The sequence below is a fragment of the Mustela lutreola genome, chromosome 6, assembly GCF_030435805.1.
Source record: "Mustela lutreola isolate mMusLut2 chromosome 6, mMusLut2.pri, whole genome shotgun sequence".
Lineage (NCBI taxonomy): Eukaryota > Metazoa > Chordata > Mammalia > Carnivora > Mustelidae > Mustela > Mustela lutreola.
The window spans coordinates 67,448,044-67,469,118 of NC_081295.1; the positions used below are offsets into that span (position 1 = coordinate 67,448,044).

The window sequence follows — 21,075 nt, forward strand, 5'->3', positions numbered from 1 at the left end:
GGAACTGTCAGAAGCTGGCAGAAAGGTCTGAACAGAGCCTTCCCTAGTACTTCAAAGAGAGCATGACCTTCATCTTGGACTTCTGGTCCCTTGAACTATGAGACAATACATTTTCCTTTCTTACGCCCTTCAGTTTATGGTCCTTCATCACAGCGATCCTAGGACACTAATGCACCTGAGCTATTTCATAGGTGATATCATTTCCGGCCTGGGACACCTGTCACTGTGAGACCATTTACTTCCTACCCCTACTTCTGTCAGACTGGTAACTACAGCCACTCACTTACTGATTGATTTCCATCATGGGCTGTCCCCACCCAAATTCCAGCAGCTCAGCCTGTAACTCAGGCGGCATGGCCAGGTTGGGTTACACTGGGATGTTCTTAGAATTCATACAAGGTGGAGGGAAAATGAGTTCTTGGATGAATCTTTAGATGTGTATTTTTCTATCTCCAGATTTATTTGAAGCCCGCATATCTGATGTCATCACCCACTCATGACGGCTCAAACTTGGAAATAAGCACCCAAAAAATGACTTGGGCTACTCAAAAGAGATCTCACCAGGAGAAAGATGGAGTTACCCCTTCCTTCCTCAGGCACAGAGCCTATTAAATTATATAAATGTTTTCTGGGGAGCTGTTTTCCTTAGTTCCATCCTAGATTCCAAGTGGAGATGTAGAGAACCTGTGATGTGGGAAAAGAGGGGGTGAAGAGCCACAGCCTATCAGGTCCCCCCAGGAACTCAGCAGGCTGGTCACAAATCAGGATTTACGAGGAAGGAGAAAAGACTGCTCCCCTTTCTCTGTGTTGGTCCTAAGCAAGTGCACAGATGATTGCCTCCACTCCTCCCAAAGTAGCTGAGACTGGCCACTACCGTTTGCCAAACCTGTGGACAATGTAGACGCAAAGAACAGCAGCTCAGAGGCTCAGGGCTAGTCTGATGTTAAGTTGCCTGCTGTGCACCGGCCTGCCTCCAGGTTCAGGTGCCAACTCTCTCCCCGCTGGGCCTCCAGCAGGGTTTCCCCTGGGGTATCATTCCTGAGCCCTTCTTTCTTAAAGCCCCAAAGAAAGAACATTTCCTTACCTCCCTGCCCAACCTCATCCCAGTCCTCCAAGTTGTCGTTTTTTTGGTTTCTAGATCTGCCCCTTTCACAGGAGTGATTGTGGAAATTTCCACTTGCTTCCTGGAATTGCATTCCCAATCCAGAGGGGGTGGCTTTCTTCCTTGACTCTGGCAAGATAACAGTATCCAGACACAGCCAACCGATGTCAGCATACTTCTCCAGGCCAGAGTGATTTAGGCTGGTAGCACAGCACCTGCCAGACACACACATAGGTCAGTTCAGACTGAGCTTGGTCAAATCTAGTCCAGTTGCCTTTTTTTTTTTCTTCTTCTTCTTAAGGCTTTATTTTTTAAAGTAAGCTTAGGTTCACTGCAAAATTGAGCAGATAAAGATTTCTTTCCTTTTTTTTCTTTTTTAAGATTTATTTATTTATTTATTTTGACCGAGAGAGATCACAAGTAGACAGAGAGGCAGGCAGAGAGAGAGAGAGAGAGAGAGAAGCAGGCTCCCTGCTGAGCAGAGAGCCCGATGTGGGACTCGATCCCAGGACCCTGAGATCATAACCTGAGCCGAAGGCAGCAGCTTAACCCACTGAGCCACCCAGGTGCCCCGAGCAGATGAAGATTTCTTATATTCTCCCTGGCCCTCCCATCAACATCCTCCACCAGAAATGGTACATTTGTTATGACTGATAAACCTACATTAACATCATTACCACCCCAAGTCCATAACTTACATTAGTCGTCAGTCTTGCTGTTGTATATTCTGTAGATTTCGACAAATGGATAAAGACATGTATCCATCATTATATTATTATCATACAGAGTAGTTTCACTGGTTTAAAATTCCTCTCTGCTCCACCTGTTCATCCCTCCCTCCCCTCAACCTCTGGCAACCACTGATCTCTACCATACTAGCTTTTCCAGTATGTTATAGTTGAAAAAGCCTGTTTTTATGGCTTCTTTCACTTAGTGATATGGGTCTAGGGTTCCTCCATGTCTTTGTCATGACGTGACAGCTCTAGTTGCTTTTTAACAATATCTTTATCAGGAGATGGGTGGGGAGCATTCCCACTCCTCATGCAAACTTCAGGTCTCAAGTTCCAACTCAAGGGAAATGCTCTTTTTTCTTTCCATCTATCATAAGTCTATTTTCCAACAAGAATTCAGAAATGTGAAGACCGTCACAGAAAGGTGCACACTAATGTGGTTATTTGAACTCAAAAATGAGTTTAAATATTTCCTGGTGGAAAATAAGTATTATTTGACTGTTCGGTTTGGCATTGAGGCCCATCATGGTATGTGACAGGTGTTATTCACAGATTGAATCTAAATAGTTCCTTGCTTTTAATGAGTATATCCAAAGAGTATATATATTCTGCAGTATCCTAGAAAATACAGACTTTGCAAGGATTTAAATTCATGGTAAAACATTTAGACGTCAGCTTAGAAATATATGAAGAGCTACTGAATTTCTCAAGAGTTTTTCAAATTCTTTTACAGTATCCTTGAGCAAAGATGTTTGAGGGTCACAAGCTCGAAGCAAATAAGTAAAGGAGCAAAGGCAGCTTCATATTTTCACGTTAGTTACTCTTCAGGACGTCACTGCATGACAACTGAACATAGTCATTATCCAGGATAACCCAGGAAACCTTCCATCTGGTTTCTACCCTATGTCAGCTAAGGCAGGGAAGCATATAATACAAAATCGGCCTGATGATTCAAGTGAAATATCTTTCAGAATGCTCATCAAGAGCCTCATTCATCATCTAATTGCCTAGCCACCTCAAATCTGGCCATTCTTTAGGTTTCTTTCTTTCTTTCTTTCTTTTTAAGATTTTATTTGAGAGAGAGAACTTGAAAGACAGAGAGAGCCCAAGTGCATGAGCCGGGGGAGGGGCCGAGGGAGAGGCAGAGAATCTCAAGCACATTCCCCTCGGAGTGCAGGGCTAGATACCAGGACCTTGAGATCATGACCTGAATCCAAACCAAGAGTTGGATGCCCAACCAACTGCGTCACACAGGCCCACCTCTTTGGATTTCTCGTTGCCCTCCATGGTGTTTAAATGTTTTGCAAGGTAGAGAAGGAAATGGAAAAGAAACCCCTTGAGAGACTGAGGACAAGGAAAGTTATATTTACTAGGGCTTGACGTGAATCTTCGTCCTGTTCTTCACCTGCCCCTTGGCCTTGGATAAGACTCTCTCCTTGTCAGTCCTTTGCCAGGGGTGAGACAATGGGAGAGTGGCATCCACAGGGCCCTGAGCACAGCAGCCTGTCTTCGGGCACAGCACCCAAAGTGATCCCAGGTTACTAATGTTTTTTGATAATTATAAAGATCAAAGATGACATGAAGTTAGTAATTCTACCATATAATAATTAATGGCTTCATTTATATACTAAAGCGACTGAGTAGGTTACAACATGGTTAGTTACTTAAGCACTTAAGGCCTCAATTTCTCTACTTGTCAAAAAGGCACCATGAACTTGATAGTCTCTGAGGTCGCTTTCAGTTCTTACATGTTGTGGTTCTTAATGATGTCATTATAAAGCTGAAGAGAAGAAATGGCCAGGGATCAGTTTACTTATTCAATGTCTGTGCATCAGGGAGATCTCTCCAGAGCCCAGAAAAGGTTAAGCTGTGGGCAGAACCCTTTAGAAAAGTGCAAATCTCCTAGTCTTCTAGAAATAAATCAATAAAGACATGTGAATGGTGCTCATCTTGTGAAAGATGCTTGCTCTTTGAATTAACATCTCTGCTAATTCAATTTTATTATGTTTCTTAGACATACAAATCTTCAAACCTGGGTTTTCTTCTCTTTCATCCTCAAATCTCTGCTTTGGAAGTAGGGAATCCATTGAAGACTCTTGAGTAGGTTACGTGGGTTGTGGAAAGATTTAAGTTGAGTTTGTGATGCACCATTTAAGATGAGTTGTGAACCCGAACTCTGCTTGCTGCTGAGTATGGTGCTGGTAACAGGGTCCGGGGAGAGGAGGGGGGTACCACTGCTGTCCTGCCCATCAAAATACACAGATCTTGGTTCTTCTACCTTTTTCAGAGGGCAGATATAAGTTCTGGCAAAAGTTCATAGAGCAATAAAATAGAACTATTTTCTTCCAGCCAATGAATGACTGAATTACCATACAGTAAGGGTGATTGAAGTGACAGTGTCTCAGCCTATCTGGGCTACTCTGTGGTGCTCTGCAGGGGGGCAAGACACTAGAATTTGCCAGTAGATTCTTTATGTCACTTAGAAGTTTCTATGAGGATAGAGGTCCAGGAAAGAGATGGAGGGGCTAGAAACTGCCTCATAAATGTTCCTTACAGAGAAAATTTTTTTAAATTATTCCATTTGCTGTAAACCATGCTCAAGAAGATGACACATGTATCTTAAGAATTCCATTTGTATTTATTCCCAAAGTGAATACCTTTTCATGACCAGGGTAGCTTCAAGTAGACTCTGTGACCCAGATCCTGCCTCAAATATCAGTACAAAACAGAATAAAATAAGAGTTCTGGAGACAGTAAAAATTATATGAAACTAAGGAGGTCATTTATGACGAACCAGCAAAATGCCCTTACAAACATTAGCTGGGATCTGAAAAACTGAAAAGATGGCTGTTTTCTGAGATAAGAAAGAAGTCTCTATCGGCAGCTGCAGTCTGAGATTCACAGAGAGAAAGGAAGGATATTGGACACCGAAGGAAGGTCAGGTACAGGCACAATGAATCCAGTCACACAGCCTGGAAAAGTCTTTGTTACTCCCACAAGAGTGCCTTGTTCATGGTTCTATCCCCATCCCTTTGTACCGGGTTATCACTGTTGTATTAGTAAGCACGTAATAAATATTTGTATGGATGGATGAGTGAGATTTTGAGATTGCCCATATTCCTTTCCCTCCGGGGCCCAAGGACACCTGAGGAGGCACAGATGTAGCATGAACCAACAGCTTACCAGAGTCACAAAAACCACACAGAGCAGCTGTCAAGACCAACTCCCACCGTTGGTGAGGAGCTCTCTCTTTTCCTAGCAGACCCTGGGGGCAACTTGTTTCAATCTCTTCAGCCCCTTAAGGAGGTAGACCTGCTCTTCCCTCTACCTATCAGGAGGGGGCAGCAGAGAAGAGCAAATTCTGGTCTGAGGCCTCTGGACGTAAAGCCCACCCCAATCCCACAGATAGTTCAATGTAGATTTTCCAAGCTGTGTTCTTCTAAAAAGTAATGGTTTTGTTTTGTTTTGTTTTGTTTTGTTTTGTTTTGTTTTGTTTTGTTTTGTAGAGAAATTACAGATCTAAAAGGTAGCAGAAATCTACGTTAAAAGTGCCTAGTGTCTATATGGAAAAATTTCTTAAGAGTGTGGGTGTTCTAAGAACAGCATACCCTATTGGACAATTTCTCAAATCTCCGGATAATGGAAGACACCCCCCCCCCACATTTTTTAAATTCTTCAGAATACCTATTAACCTCTCAGAGGACACTTTGTAGAAAACAAATTAGGAAGCTCTGTCCTAGCAAATCCGTTCTGTCTTGATGCCCAGGTTGACTCTCTGAGCTTTAAAGGTGAGAGAACTTTTTTTGGCAGCAGGGAGGGAAGGACCACAGGGCTGCCCTTGCTATTTCTTAGAGTGAACTGTCTAAAGATGGAGCTTGAAAAATGTAGATACACCTTCAACCCTTTATACTTGGAGCTTTCCCTTCTCACTTTTCTCCTAGGAGGCCAGGCCAGCCCCCATATTTTCATGTGAAAGGTAAAGATCTCACCCAGGGCCTCCAGTTGGGTAATGTGGCTCTGTGAACTGTTGAGTCAGGTCATGCTATTGTAAAAGCTGGGGATTCGTAGACTTTTCTGGTTTATCACCACTATATCCCTTGCCAATCTACCGTCATATGCTATTTCTGTCCTTATTTAGAAATGGAGTGCATGATCTGGATGGATAAACAAATAGCTTCTCTTCTACAGTTACTGTTGCTGTGGCATTGGTGAATAAATTGTATTTAATGTAGCACCTTAACAGTTTTAAAAGTGCTTTCAAATTCTTCATCTGATTTTATCTTCACTAAAATCCTTTCAGAGAGTTCATGTTCAGAATTTTGGACTCTGGCCTGCATTAGTCAGAAATGAATCTGTTGCTTAGTTTCCGGAGTGGTTTGGTTTGTAGAACTGAGGGGGGCAATTGGGAGAACAAAGTCATGGGGACAACCAGGAAAGTTCTAGAGAAATGGGTAATAGGAATTATTGCATGTTCTTTCATGAATTCTGCCATTGGGAATGACTGACTTACAGTCCCTGTGTCACCTCTGAAAACCTACATTCCCAAGACAGAACATCTCATTGTCACGGCAGGCAGTTACGAGCCTAATCCTTGACTAAAGGGTGGTGTGCATTAGCTGGCAGGTCCATCAAAACAGCATATAATTTTCCCAAAAGAAAATTACAAGGGTATTGCCAAAAGAAGGGAGCTTGGCCACCTGGCAAAAGTAGCTTTGGGCAAAGAAAATATATGTCTCCCTACCCAGATAAGGAAACTGAGCCTAGATGGATACTGTGAAATGTCCAAAGTCATCTGGATTTAAAAAAAAAAAAAAAATCCAGCCTTAGAGTTTATATTATCTTACTCTTGAACTAGTATTTTTTCTATTATTACTCTTGACTATTATACTTTTCTATTATTCTATTATTTCCTATATTTCTGTGGAGTCCCTTGGATGCAAGTAATAACAACGGCTATGACTTATTAAGGATCACTGTGGTCAGATATTGTTCTAGATACTTTCTATATATGAATTCATTTCATTCTTATAGGAAACCTAGGAGATGGATGCTATTATTATCTCATTTTAGAGACAAGGATATCAGTCTCAGTTCCCAGACTTCCTTGCAATCAGGTTATAGATTGTCAATTACACGCATCTGCACGCAGACAGATACAGATTTTCTCTGTCTCTTTGGGGAGTTTCTGCTAGCCTATGGGATCAGGCAGTTGTGAAATTTTCCTGAGGCAGCATTCCAGCATCAACAGCTTCCTGAAGAATGCAGTGATGGTGGCAGTTATGGTCTGATCCCTAGATTTAAGCAACACATTCTTGAACTCACAGATCTATTAGGTGGCCTTGGATACAGGAGCTCAGCTAAGTCAGCTCTGTATTATTCTGGGAGTCATTGCTTCTTGCTTGGAATCTGATCTTTCAGGCCTTCTAATGATTTTATAAGCATTCATTTCCCTGTGTTGAGTTTCTTCCATCTTAAAATTCCAGCACTGAACCCTGACTAATACCAGCAGTCCGTAACTGAATTCAGAGAGGGAAGATGTGAAAGGCTCATCCTGTGGGCTCCCTGGGCAAGACAAGTCTATTCCTGGTTTAGTGAGTTGTGCTGAGTTAGGACTGGAACCTCCACAGTGATGACTGAGACAAGACCCTTTGCGAGGGGAACCAAGTCAAGAAGCTGCTGATTGGGGGGCCCCACTGTAGAATCTGAAATGGGAGGAGATTGCAGAGTTCAACTCCAGCAGGGACAGGAGATGGGTCTGAATATGTCAGCTCAGCTAGAGTCAGACTGTTCAGGGTATCTTAAGCCTCATTAAGAAACTTAAACCAATCCTCGGGACACTGGAAACGGATGAAAGGTTTAAAAGGGCTGGAATTCATTTAAGGGTCTAGATGTGAGAGAAGAAGTCTTTTTGGTGCCCTATGGAAATAGCCCTGGGGAGCAAGAACACAGTCAGGGGAACCTATTAGAAGTTCTGCCCACAAGGCAGGCAGTCAGGAAGCCTGGATTCAGAGACCAGCAGCGGCAAAGAGAAGAGAAGGATCAGAAGAATGTTTATTAAGCATGTTCATCTGGAGAGAACACTATTTCTCAAATTCAGAGTCCGATCCAAATTTTGTGGGGCCAGAAGGTTTTTAAATTTGGGGGGCTCTCACTTTTATAAAATAAAAATGCAAAATTAAGTATGAAAGGAAATATTCATTTAACTAAATTACAAATACTAAAAAGCTGCCAAGAGTTCCAAACATCACAGTATCCCAGATTGCCTGATACATCTCACATTACTTTTTCCCCATTTCCTCTTCATACACATGTTTTTGGTGACATTATTTCCTGCAGAGAGAATGCAAAGAACCCAACCCATCCTCTAGCGTGGCCCCTAGTGCCAGAAGCCGTAAGACAGATTCCCATCGAGAGACACCCTCTAGGTCTGGCCCTTTCCTCATTGTGCCCCATGAGTGACAATGTGGAATACGTGCCACATGAGGTGGCACCGTGGGCAGCAGGAGAATTTCTGGAAGTCCTTTTACAAGGAGAGCCAGCAGGAGTTTAACTAGACACAAAGTGCCTGGGAGCCACAACGACCACCACCATTATGGCCTGGATGGGGCCAGAGACCCCTGTTGTTTTTTTTGCCACTGTCTTCTGAAGGAAAATCCGGGCTGTGTGAGCTGAGCTTGTCAGCAGAGCCTGGCCCTATGTGTAAAGGAAGCCAGGACGGGGCCTTCCCAACTTCTGTGCAGTTGATTTTCTATTCATTGCCCTCCTCGGTAATATAAGGACCATGTGAATGTGATGTAGACCAGAGCTTCCAAACCAATAAAGGCTGCTGTTGTCACACAGGATGAGCAACTTTTTCTGACATCAGGGTATGAAGGAAGGATAAACTAAAGGAAAGGCTGAGTCATTGAAAAAAATTTGCGATGCCTCCATCCAGAGGCCATGTAAGAGTAACGGAGGAAGATTTAAATATTAGGGGCACCTGGGTGGCTCAGTGGGTTAAGCCGCTGCCTTCGGCTCAGGTCATGATCTCAGAGTCCTGGGATCGAGTCCCGCATCGGGCTCTCCGCTCAGCGGAGAGCCTGCTTCCCTCTCTCTCTCTGCCTGCCTCTCCATCTACTTGTGATTTCTCTCTGTCAAATAAATAAATAAAATCTTTAAAAAAAAAAAAAAAAAAAAAAAAAAAAATATTAGAACTAGTTTATTTGGGGAAAAAAATTGCTGATTGAATGAAGAAAGGGGCTCATTTATATAGCTAAGCAGGACAAAGCAGATATGAGCTGACAAATCAATCAGACAGTGTCATTTAAAGGAAGATTATAAGGGGTACAGCCCTCTTCGTTGTTCAAGTGCATCATTGTGCAAATTAGAAAAAGCTGCCCCTGACTCCTGACATTTTTAGTATCATTTTCTGGAAAATTGTTTTACAATTAGTTGTACAATGTATAAATCGTACAGTAGTGTATGGTAGCACTAACTTTGAAAATTTTTCTTCAGATTTATACTCAGATATACAATATTTTAACAACATTAAGGGAACATTTTTTTTCTGAAGATTTTTTTTCTGAAAATACTCTTTTACACGATTTACACATGATTAGGATTGGTCTAAATTTCTTAATGTGGACTAAGATTACCTTTCCAACATTACTCATGATTTTCAATTTTTCCAAGTTCCCTTCTAGTGTCTACTAATATGCACATATGTTTTGAAAAATTATCATAATGGTAGTCAGCATGCAGTTTTCTACTCTGATTTCCCATTTACAATAATAGAATAACATTTTTATTGCTATACTGTCTTTCTTTTAATAATCTACTCTATCATTTTATATTAAACAGACATATCATAATAAATTCAACCATGCTTCTTCTGTTACTTGAGGAACTTTAACCCATATTTTATGACTGGCTATATTCTACATATAGGAAACAAAGTTACACTGAAATCTTTTAGAGAAAGAAGTTATCTAGATAGTATAAATAGGTAAAATGATAACTACCCTTCAAAAAAATCATAACAAGATGAATATTTCATTGGATTATGGCTAATGAAGAGCTGAATTTATTTTTCTTTTCTTTTTTCTTAAGAGGTGAATTTCTATCTGGATTTTTTTTTTTTTTTTTGTCTAAAGATCAAATTTCCCCATTTGTGTTCACACTGTAATGAACCATTTTAGGATTAAAAACTCTGGAGGTACATTCCACATAAACAGAGTGCTGGAAGATACACCACAGAGAAGCAACGGGGTGTAGTGGAAAACATGTGGGTTTTGGAATCAAATGGACTTGGACTGCTGTGCTTTGAAATTGTACATTCCACAAAAAAGACTTGCATAAGGCGGCTCATAACGGCTTTATATATAACAACACAAACTGGAAACAGTCCAGGTGAACATCAATAGGAAAACGCATAAACTGTGGTATATTTGCCCATGAAATAGGGTTCAGCAATAACAGAATGAACTCCCATTACACACAAAAACATAAGTGACTCTCAAAACTCTGGTCAGAGAAAGAAGTCTTACACAGCGCCACATACTTTATGATTCTGTGATGTGATGAGCTAGGACAGGTGAAGTTAACACACACACACACACACACACACACACACACACACACATCAGAACATTGGTTCCTTCCAGAGGTTGAGGTGGGAATTTGCACAGGGGAGACAGAAAAGAACTTCCAGGGATGAAGGGCATTTCCAGTAACTTAATGGGGGCTTTTCTGAAATCATGTCATGGGACCTTTAGGATTTGTGCTCTTCATTGTATGTAACATGTCTCTAAGAAAATAAAAGAACTTAAACAAATATTAAACTCTAGTTAATGATACACATACCAAAGTATTGCAACTTACTTTGAAATTCATAAGTACTAAGATGGATTGATGGCTAGATAGAGGGATTGAGGAATAGACAGGTAAATGAACGAGCATTGATTTCAGACTCTCTGTTTTCCGGTGTTGTTGAAAATGTTTATGATAGAACATTGGAAAGCCTTTTTGGATCTTGAGCATGCTCGTTAGAATTTGAAAGCTTCTCAAATTCAAGTTCTGCAAGAGGGGGTGGTCATATATACCTGATGAAGTTGTGAAGGTAAAAACAAAAACTGCCACAAAAATAGGCCTATTGTAAGGTAGACGTTCATGTGCCTGGCAATGCTGTTTGCCTTCTCTCTGGCCCCCTCTTATTTGTCTTGCCAGTTTATAGTATGTAAAAGATATGTCTTCTAGGATTCCATAGCACTGCCTATGAGCAGGTGGTCTGAAATGGCCTGTAGCGCAGTTACTGGGGTGATGGGGGAATGAACTGTGTGCTGTCCGTGGATGATCTATTTCTTGAGTGGAGGGACAGCTTTTATGGATGGCAGTGGCTCAGACTCCATGAAGGAGGGACAGCCTGTGGTGATATTTGCTCTGAAGAGACTGATGGAAGAGAGAGGGATGGACAGAGTATCACAGGCAGTCATCAAATGGGTTTTGATATTTAAAAACTAAATAGTTCTTCAGGTCACTAAAAGCTCCATTTGTGAACACACACGTATTTCAGAAATACTTACCCAGGGGCATCTGGGTGGCTCAGTCGGTTAAGTGGCTGCCTTAGGTTCAGGTCATGATCCCAGCATCTTAAGATCAAGTCCTGTATCAGGATCCTTGCTCAGTGGAAAGCCAGCTTCCTCTCACCCTGCTTCTCTCCCTGCTTGTGTGCTCTTGCTCTCAATCTCTGTCAAGTAAATAAATAAAATATTTTTTAAAAAGAAAAGAAATACTTATCCAAGGTCTACAGCATGCCCGATATTGTGCCAGGAACTGGGGCTGCAGAGATGAACGAGGGCTCACACAGACATCGGTGCCTGTCCACTTGGAGTTGACAATCTAGCAGTGCTAAAGTTGGTCAGACTTACAGGAATCCGTCTGCTAGCCAGCAAATATTTACTGAGTACTAACTCTGTGCCAGACTTGATACCACAATGAACCAAACATACTCTACACTCTCACAGAGCTTACTCCCTAACAAAAAAGCCAAATTTGATCAATCCACACCAAAAAGTCCGCTATACATTGGAAATGTGTAAAATACTATGAAGGAGAAGTACAGGTGACTTCAGAGAAGTACAGGAAGAGAAAGTTATTCCCCTGTCATCTGGGTGAAAAGAATTTTCCCACTAAACTTTGCCTGGAGTTAGGAGAGTAAGCTGAGCAGAGAGCGGACCGGGAGAGCCATGCCACATGCCACGTCGACAATGGAACGAAGAACAGAATTCGTTACACCAGGAGACAATGTAGTCAGTCACGCTGTTTGCTCACTCTTTTTGATTTTTTGTTGGTTTATGCCTTAGAAGTCCCAGTATAGTTTGGCTACAGAAAGTAAAGTAAGAATGGCCTTTAGCCGTACCGAGGAATTCTAGAATTAAGTTTGTCTTCAGTCCGATCCGAGACTACAGCAAATACCCCAACACTTCCATGGTGCCAAAAAGCTGCTGGAGGAGACACAGGGTCTGGGATCCTTAAATGAAGCAATTACACGATTGACCTACTGCAAGGACATTTTCCCTGCACCCCAGCTGAGATCACTGGCTCTGAGCAGAAAAGGTAGCAGCAAAGAGAACATGAAGAACTGATGAAAGGTATATGTGTGTCACAAAAAATGCTGCTCTTACAATCATAAAACATTCTGGGAGCAAATAAACACTAAAACATCGTCGTACTACACATTCTTCTGTGGGGACAGGCTGATCTGGGGGATTCTGGACCACTCACCTCTGAACCAGGAGGGGGCTGGGCTAAGTTTGCAGAACTTCCCTTTCCCAGCACCATCCACAGACATACAACAGGTGCGCAACCAATACTAGTTGAATTACTCTAGGTTTCTTTGCATTTGCTCCACGATTTCCTGGACGGAAAAGAAAAATATAGAAGTACCCAGGATGAGCAAAGGAAATGTACAAATGATACGTTCATTTAGAGCTGTGTTTTGATCCAGCCAAGAAGTCAAAATAGGTCCTGAATGGTTCAGCTTCTGCCTACAGCACAAATCTGCCTCTCTGTCTAGGGAAATGACTAGGACAAAAGGGCATGTTTCATGGCATCCTCTTAAAATCAAGAAGGGCTGAAAGGGAACAAAGTCAAGAAAACTAAAGAAGAACAAGGCTGGGAAGTTAGGCTGTAGGAGAGCTATGGCATTAGACTGCCTTAGCTTCACACTCTCATCTCCTCCACTAACTGCCAAGCTATGACACTTAGGCAAACTGCTCAGCCTCCATGGTCTCTTCTGTATTATGGGGACCTGCTCACAAATGTGTTTTTGTTTGTTTGTTTTTAATGCAGAAGAATCATCTTTTTAAAAAAATCATCTGAGTTAATGCCCTAAGCACAATTTCTGGCACATAATAAGTACTCTGTAAATTTTAGTTTTCACTCTTAGTGATTTTCTAAAATAATTTCAATTTCTTCTCTAAGGTTTTTCACTAAACATGATTTGTTAACTATATAACTAGAGGTAAAATGTCACAAATCTCAAAGAGCTTTGGTATAAATATATTCACAAATCAGGGGGAAAAAATTCTACTTCTCACTCCCTGATTTGTGAATATCTAGGGCCCCTCACGCCCACATACTGGGGTCATTAGTCTGGTCTCTCTGAGTTGGAAGTAGCCTCCTCCCAAAGGCTATCAGGCTATCTGTACACCCTGACAGTAGATTGAGGGTTGGTTCCTCTCTCAAAGACAACGATGCACAGATAAACTGGATTGCTTTGCTGTAAAAAGCCAAAGAATCTCATCAGTCTGGGGCTGTGCATGCTTCGTTTCTGGCCTGGATTGGTCCGCCAGGCCTTGCAGAGAGAGAGGGAGGAAGAAAGAGAGAGAGAGAGAGAGGACAGACCTCATCCACCTAAAACAAAATCAGGCTGACACAGGAAAGATGGCTTATGCTTTGTTTAAAGGCAAGTGTCACGACTTTTGGAATAACAGTCGTCCTGAAAAACTAACACACTTTTCCTCCTGGTATGGCTTTGCATAAATTGTTCCCCTCCCTGCAGGAGTAACCGATACCATCTGTGAGCGTTCTGGGCCCGTCACTCTCCTGATTCCCTTTCAAGCTGCATATTTCTCTTCTTTGCCTCTTTTCAAAGGTGTAGTTACACAAGAGTGTCCTCCGCCACCCCAACCCCCCACCCCAAGCTCTTGGCCAAACACTGGGTCTGAGCGCCTTCCCCAAGCCTTTTAACCCCTTGCCTCCAGCCCGGCATCTGAAGGCGAAAACAATCCTCGGAGCCCGGCCCTCCCACTGCCTGTGATAGGCTGCCTGAAATAGCAACAGCCCGTGTCACCGAAAAGGGCAAAGCCTTCGGAAATAGAAACAAAGTTGGTTACAAATCACACTGGTGTTTCTTTTTTTTTTTTTTTTTTCCACCCTTCTTTAGCAGGCGACCATGGGGAAAGTGACCACTGCCGTCAGAGCCGGCAGCCCGGGTGGCTCGGGGCCGCGGGGGCGCCTGTAACTTCTTCGCGACCATGGTACCTGTTGAAAACAGCGAGGGCCCCGGGCTGCTGAGCCCCGGGAGGACAGCAGCCGAGACCGAGGGCAGCGGCGCAGCCAGCGGCAGCCGGCATCCTCCCTGGGCCAGAGGTAAAGCGAGGCACGGGCCGGCGGCGGTACTCGGCTCTCGCTCGTGTGTGTGTGTGTGTGTGTGTGTGTGTGTGTGTGTGCGCGCGCGTGCACGCACACGTGAGCCGGCGAGGTGCGTGGAGAGAAGGGGACAGGATCCGGTGGGAGCAGGAATGACAAGGAGCTGAAGTGTGAAGATCCAGGTCCCACTCCTGGCGGGATGGGTCCATCGGTTGTATTGGCGGAGTGGAGAACGCTTACATTTTGGGAAAACTGACCCACCAGAGAGTCCCGTGTGTAAACACACACACACACACGCACACACTTTTTCATTTATTGGCCCAAATGGGCAATCTGTAACAAGTGGACATTTAGAAACCCCGTGTTTTACATCAGTGTTTTCAGGAGGCTTCACATAAGTATTAGTTACGTAATTAATGAACACAACTTTCTTTTTTACGCTCCCAGCCTCCATTTGTGAAGAAGACTTTGTCATGAATTCAAGCCTGAAACCGCTGCTTGATTTGCTCCTGCTCTCTTTCCAAAAGGCCTTTCAAACTGAGGTGCCTTTAATACTCTTTCCTTTCTGAGGTGAAATCTGAAAAAGTTTTAATTCATTTCAGTGATCTTGGCTCTGCGGAATGCTGTTCTTCACCTCCACGTTGACAAATCCCACAAACACGCTGCAAGCTCTTGGCTGTCCTTTCCTACTCTTCCAGTTGGTTCCCAAAGGAATAGAAACCAATCATGATAGGAATAGACACAAACACAAATAATTCTCTCTCTAAGGTTTTCCTCAGCTCTTCTCCCCTTCACCATTCGATAGGTTCCCAGGCCAGAGATTGGAATTTCATGAATAATCCAGAACACTAAACGATACAAAAGGCACCTACCTTTCACTTTGCAGTGGATCTATAAAGTTATGTTTGCACCCTGGGTTTGTCTGACCTTGGATTTGAATCTACGACCCCTCTGTTGGAGGCGTGGATTGGGTCCTCGGCAATGAGAAGCTATCGGCCTTCCCTTCCCTGCTCCCTGCTCAGCTTTTCTCCTGCTTTCCCACTTCTGGTCAAGAATGAAGGTCTGGGGTCGTCCTTCAGGATGGCTGAGTCCCTCTCTGAAGCAGAGGTGCCCCTTCCTCCACATGTGTTCTCTGGCTCATTAGTCTCAGAGCAGCCCAGGGAAGCTTGTATTTGAGGGTTCAGGGAAAGAATCGCAATGTTCTCTCTGAGTTCCTGAAAGATTGAGCTGCAGTGTTTGCTGAGGTGGCCAAATCAACAAGAGTTCACTAAATAGTCGTGATAATGTCACAAAGAAGAAAAGAAACTTTGTCCTGAGGGGGCCTCGGCAGCAACAATTAAAAAAATGTACTATTTAATTTTGATACAGCTTTGAAAGCATGGTGTACTTTTAATAGGTTAAATTGTGCAAGTGCACAAGTATCCTGAAGTAAGGTCACAAGTATGTGTGTTTGGAAATATTGAATATATTCACAAAATGAATTTAAAGTACAACTGTTTGTGTTCTAAAGAAATGATAAGTGGGTAAGTACCGTAAGTTATTTTTTAAATTTAATTCTAAATGAATCTCTGTTATATAGAAAAGGAAGCCGAAATGTTTCAACTAAATCTTAAATAAATACAACTGATTTGTGCTATAGTTTACATTTAGATGAATACATATATTTTAGTGTCACTTGTCAATTTTCCCAAGTTGTCTGACACATCTCTTGGTCCCCAAAGGCAATTATATGTCTACCGAATTCATAGTACAGGCTCGCTGTGTGATTTGGGATGATACTTTAGTCTGTTTTATGAAGATGTTGAGGCGTCATACAATAATGCTTGCCAGATACCTCTTTTGACGTCTTTATATTTCAAACTTTCATAGTTTCAACCAGGAAATTCAGAGTATTTAAATATGCTCAATAATAATCATTCTAATCCTACCTTTGACGATTGAAGTTTTTGTATATTCCTAGATGGGAAAATTAAAGCACAAGGAGGAACTAGTCATACAACCCAGGGGAAGATAATTAAGTCATTCGAGAGACCGAAAAACAAACAAACAAAAAATTCCCAAACTCCATGATTGCACATCCAAATGCTTTTCTGCCCAATGAAGAGTGTTGGCAGATCTTGTTTGGCCATCCCTCCTTCAGCTGGTGAGAATGCTTTATTCCAAGAAATTATGACACAAAGTGCATATATCTTCAGTAAATTTTTTAGTTTATAATCTACAGACATGTTATAATTGACCTCATAGGAAGGGTTGAGCTCAATCCTGGTGCCGACCCTAACATACATGTTATTGGAAAAGTGCAGTACCAGAACATCTCACACAAGAGAGCGAAGATGCGCAGTTGGCTTGAGTTCACTCAGTGCTGGTGCACAACTGAGTGTGGTGTTTCTGGCTCGGGAGGCCAGATGCCTGCTCTTCCATCTCAGGAGATGGGTCTCCCAGGCTCTTCTAATTTCATGTTTCGAATGACTGGCTGAGGGGATGGTTTCCTTAAGGCCCCCTGTACCCCAGCAGCAACTGCCCCAATGTTCCGAAACCAAGAACAATATTCATTGTATGAATGCAGGTTCTCAGCACATTAGATCCAGCTATCGAATGCACTGGAATTCAGGTCACTAGAACTGGACTCACTGACCCAGCAGAAAGGGCTGGGCTCCATCCTCTTAAGACCCTTCTCAATCCAAAATGCCACAGCCTGAGACATAAGAAATGCATACTTGGGCTAATCAGATGAGTGTTCGAAGGCATTTTTCTCAGACTTGTTTAAATCTGTGAAACTCCTTTTGATAAAGGAGAAGCTGAATAGGTGATCGATATGTAAGAGAAGTCATCATGTCGCTTCTCTGGAGATAAGAGGGGAGGTAGAGAAAGGAAAAACTTGAGGCCGGGGGCTTCCTGCTCCCTTCTCACCCCTTGTATCCCCGAGCAGACTCCTGGGTGGGACCACATTAGCAAACCACAAGTCCATCACCTCTCTGCTCATGCAGGCCATGCTTAAAGAGGTCAGGGCATTCTTACTACGCTCCCACTGAGTCTTGGAGTCCCATGGTTAACCTAAACCAGGCCTCCTTGAATTCAGTCAGGCCTAGTTTTCTCAGGCTTCTTTAGGCAGCCCCATAGGAAGTCTACTTTTCAGAGAGCTGAGGAGACTTTTAGAAGCAAGCTCATCCCCAGGGAAGAGTAAGTCAGACCAACCGGCTTGACCTCATAACAGAGCCTTGGTTGTGAGAGGAACAGTTCTAATAATGAACCAGTCATTTTGGGAAGACCCAGGGCCTTAGCCATTACCATTCCTCCAGGCTTTCCATGTATCAAAGAATGACAAAACCTCTGACAAAAATTATTGTGTTTTAAAAACACACGTATTTAATAAATTAATGGCTGATAACAACAAAAAGTCATTGTATGAAGCTTGATATTGCCAAGGGAGGGCCAGGATTTATAGACATGTGAATCTATGAGGTGCTGTAGACTCTTTTGTCTGAAAATAAGACCAGATTTAAAGATAACCACCTCTCTTTTCTCTTCAGTCAAATTTTCTCTATGATTGTGCATAACACATCACTTGGAAATGACATCAAAAATCTTAATTTGAGGCTTTTTGTGACTGTGAGGCTCCAGCAGGGGGCTTCTCCAAGATCTAGAAAGAGAGAAGGCTCTACACAAACATGGCGGCACGGTGTTTCACCACAAACACTGGGTGGTGTGTCGCTCACACAGCAGGGCTCTTGTTTCCTCTGGAGATCAGTCTGACCTAGAGAGGGCAGAGAGGTTGCCACTTGCCACAGACTAGCTCCCAGGGGCCACTGGGCAGCAGACACACATTGGTGGGAGTCGGCGGGTGGCAAGGCCTGACAGACATCGACAGAGCCTTTATGCAACGTGGCTGACCTGGTGGGACTGAAATTAATCAGTAGGCACCAGTGTGCCCGAGCTGGTTTTACAGCTCATGTCTCTTCCAATAGGTCAGTGCCCCTTTCCCAGCTGTTAAACATTTGTAATATCACCCTTCTTTCTGGTAGGACTGCTGTCAGGAGCCAAGGTCTCTGAGATCCCAGGAACAGGTCTAATGGTAGCCCTTTACTTACGATGTTTGTGAATTTTCAACGGGGTACTTTTTAGTGGGCTGGATCTTCTATTAGCTGGTTAAACAAGCAAAAAGAACAACCAGTCCCAACAAAGAATGACTCCACCCTGGAGCTGCCTAAGGAAACTTCAACTGACATGTGGAAATCAAAGGTGATTTGGCCAATTTTAAAATGTTATTTTTAATTGCTGTAGATATGTGGGATTCTATTTTTCATTCAAAAATAGTTCTTGAATATGGTTTTGTAGGTAGCATTTTTACAATAGTAAGAACCTAGGTAATACTTAGCCTAAGGGTGTGAAATGTTCTAAGAGCTCCCAGTGGCCCTCCATTAGTGTGCAGTTGACTTGTGCCTCTAAGCATTGAAATGGCTCTTTACTCAGATTGGGTGGGAAAGCACCGATTGTATGCGATTCTTAAAGATCCAGAGTTGGAGCTCCCTAGTTCATTTTTCTTCTCATGCACAGTCTTCCCCAAGAAAATGAATTATTGAATAAAATAGGGGATGAAAGCCATGTAAAAAGACACCGAATTTTGATGGGGAGGAAGGGGGAAAGTCCACATAGACTTCTTCCCAAGGAGCTATTTGACCAAACTCCAAATAAAGATATTTTCTCATCCATCTTCCTTCAGAAAGTACCCAGTCTCTGTTAAAGGCAAAACTTGAAATCACCCCAGATATTTCCCAGCTGAAACTTGGAGTCAAATACATAATCTTTGTAGTAAATCATGAATTCATAGGGTTCTTTTCAATTTATGTTTGGTTTGTTTTGGCTCATTGGTATCATTTTAACCTCCTTTGTCACAAGAACAGTCATTTATGCATTTGCTAAATGGCTATGCCTTGGTGATATACTAATATTTTATACAATTTAGTAGAAGTAATAATAAGACTCAGATAAATGATCACATAATTTTAGTTTTAGTAGCGTTCATTCTTTTTTGAATAATTTCTCACATTATATTGTTCTGCCAAAATACAAGGGAGAAAAACGCCATCCTTTGTTTGACTTTTAGGAATTTTTTTTTTCCAAAGATTTTATTTATTTATTTGACAGACAGAGATCACAAGTAGGCAGAGAGGCAGGCAGAGAGAGAGAGGAAGAGAAGCAGGTTTCCCGCTGAGCAGAGAGCCCAATGTGGGCCTCCATCCCAGGACCCTGGGATTATGACCTGAGCTGAAGGCAGAGGCTTTAACCCACTGAGCCATCCAGGCACCCCAGCAGTATTTTTTACCTGGAGTAAATCAAGTGTAACTCACCTTGAAGCTGTTATCTGATGCTTCCCCTGGAAGTAATTGTTTCTCAGGAACACTCATGACTCAGGTCTGCCTGGCATAATGAGGGTCTGGGGGCTGTTGGTTACATCCATATTATTTGCTTCAAAATGTTATGCTCCTGCCTGCACCTGCTTCCACACTTTGTGGAAGTCGGAGTTGGTAGCAATGTGCAGTGCTAATTTAGAAACCTGCCCGAAGTGATATTTCAGCCTCAGATGTGCAAGACTTTAACGAATGGAGAGAAAAGTTGTGATTAAGATCAATTTGTAAGGTGAGAGGGCATTCCCAAACTAATGAAATATTTCAATTCCACTGGGAAACAAAATTGTTGAAACCCCAAGGCAAAATTATGGGAAGAATTTTTCACGAGGTAAGCCCAATTATGTAGGTACTGCCAAAAACGAAGGAATTCAAGAATTTATGGAAAGGCATAACTGTTATGCTGGGATCAAGGTATCATTTTACTTCCTGCACTATCAGTAAGGGAGACTGTTTCCAAGTTTTACTTCCATGTTATGGCGATTTTACCCCACAGATTCAGGCTAAACAAATCTTTATTGAACGATTATTGTGGGTCAAAGGCTTCTATTACTATTATCGCTTCTTATCTTTGCAACAACCTCAATGAGATATTATCCCCAGTTCACAGATAAGCAAACTGAGGCTAAGAGAATAACAGCAAACATTACCATGCCCAACGCAGTTTTCATTCTCATGGATTCTCGTAACAACTTTATGAAGTTGGTAATGTTGTTATCTACATCTTGGGAGTGAGGACACAGAGGAACAGAAAGGTTAACGGACATGTCACAAACTAGCTGGTAACTTGTCAGGCACTCTGACTCCTGACTGTACCTTCACCCTTCGGCCCAGGCACCTCCAAGGGGGAAGAAAGGGATGCTCTCCAGGAAGCATGGGTAACGTGTGCCAGAGTCTCAGTATCCTAAAATCCAGTCCAGGGTTTTGCCCGCCTGACCATTAATACCATCCAGCACTGATGTCTCTACTTCCTGCTCTGTTCTGTGATCTGATCTGGGATTTGGGGTCTCTGTTACAATCATTTCAGAACTTTATTGCTTTTTTATTATAGCTACTTCCCTAATTTTCCATGCAATATGTCTTTGGCTATAAGGTTATGGGTTTCTGGGTAAAATATATATTCTGGTACCTATCAGAGTTCTGATTGAAGGTACTGTGAGCTTGGGCAACTCACGAGGAGTATCTTTCCTCTGTATTTCCGTCAGGG

The 21,075-nt window shown here is 42.5% G+C and overlaps 1 protein-coding gene across 5 annotated transcripts in view; it reads left to right on the top strand.

Annotated features, from left to right (window-relative positions):
* The first annotated feature begins 14,168 nt into the window (after nt 1-14,168).
* The window catches only part of SLC2A12 (solute carrier family 2 member 12), a 53,396-nt gene continuing 46,489 nt past the window's right edge, over nt 14,169-21,075 (top strand). For 3 of the 5 annotated variants that reach the window (XM_059177504.1, XM_059177505.1, XM_059177508.1), the window contains exon 1: nt 14,170-14,463. In XM_059177504.1, the coding sequence (XP_059033487.1) occupies nt 14,349-14,463 (115 nt within the window). In that variant the 5' untranslated portion in view covers nt 14,170-14,348. Of the gene's footprint in view, nt 14,464-21,075 lie in introns of all 5 variants that reach the window. The other 2 variants (XM_059177510.1, XM_059177509.1) reach the window with 1 other exon arrangement.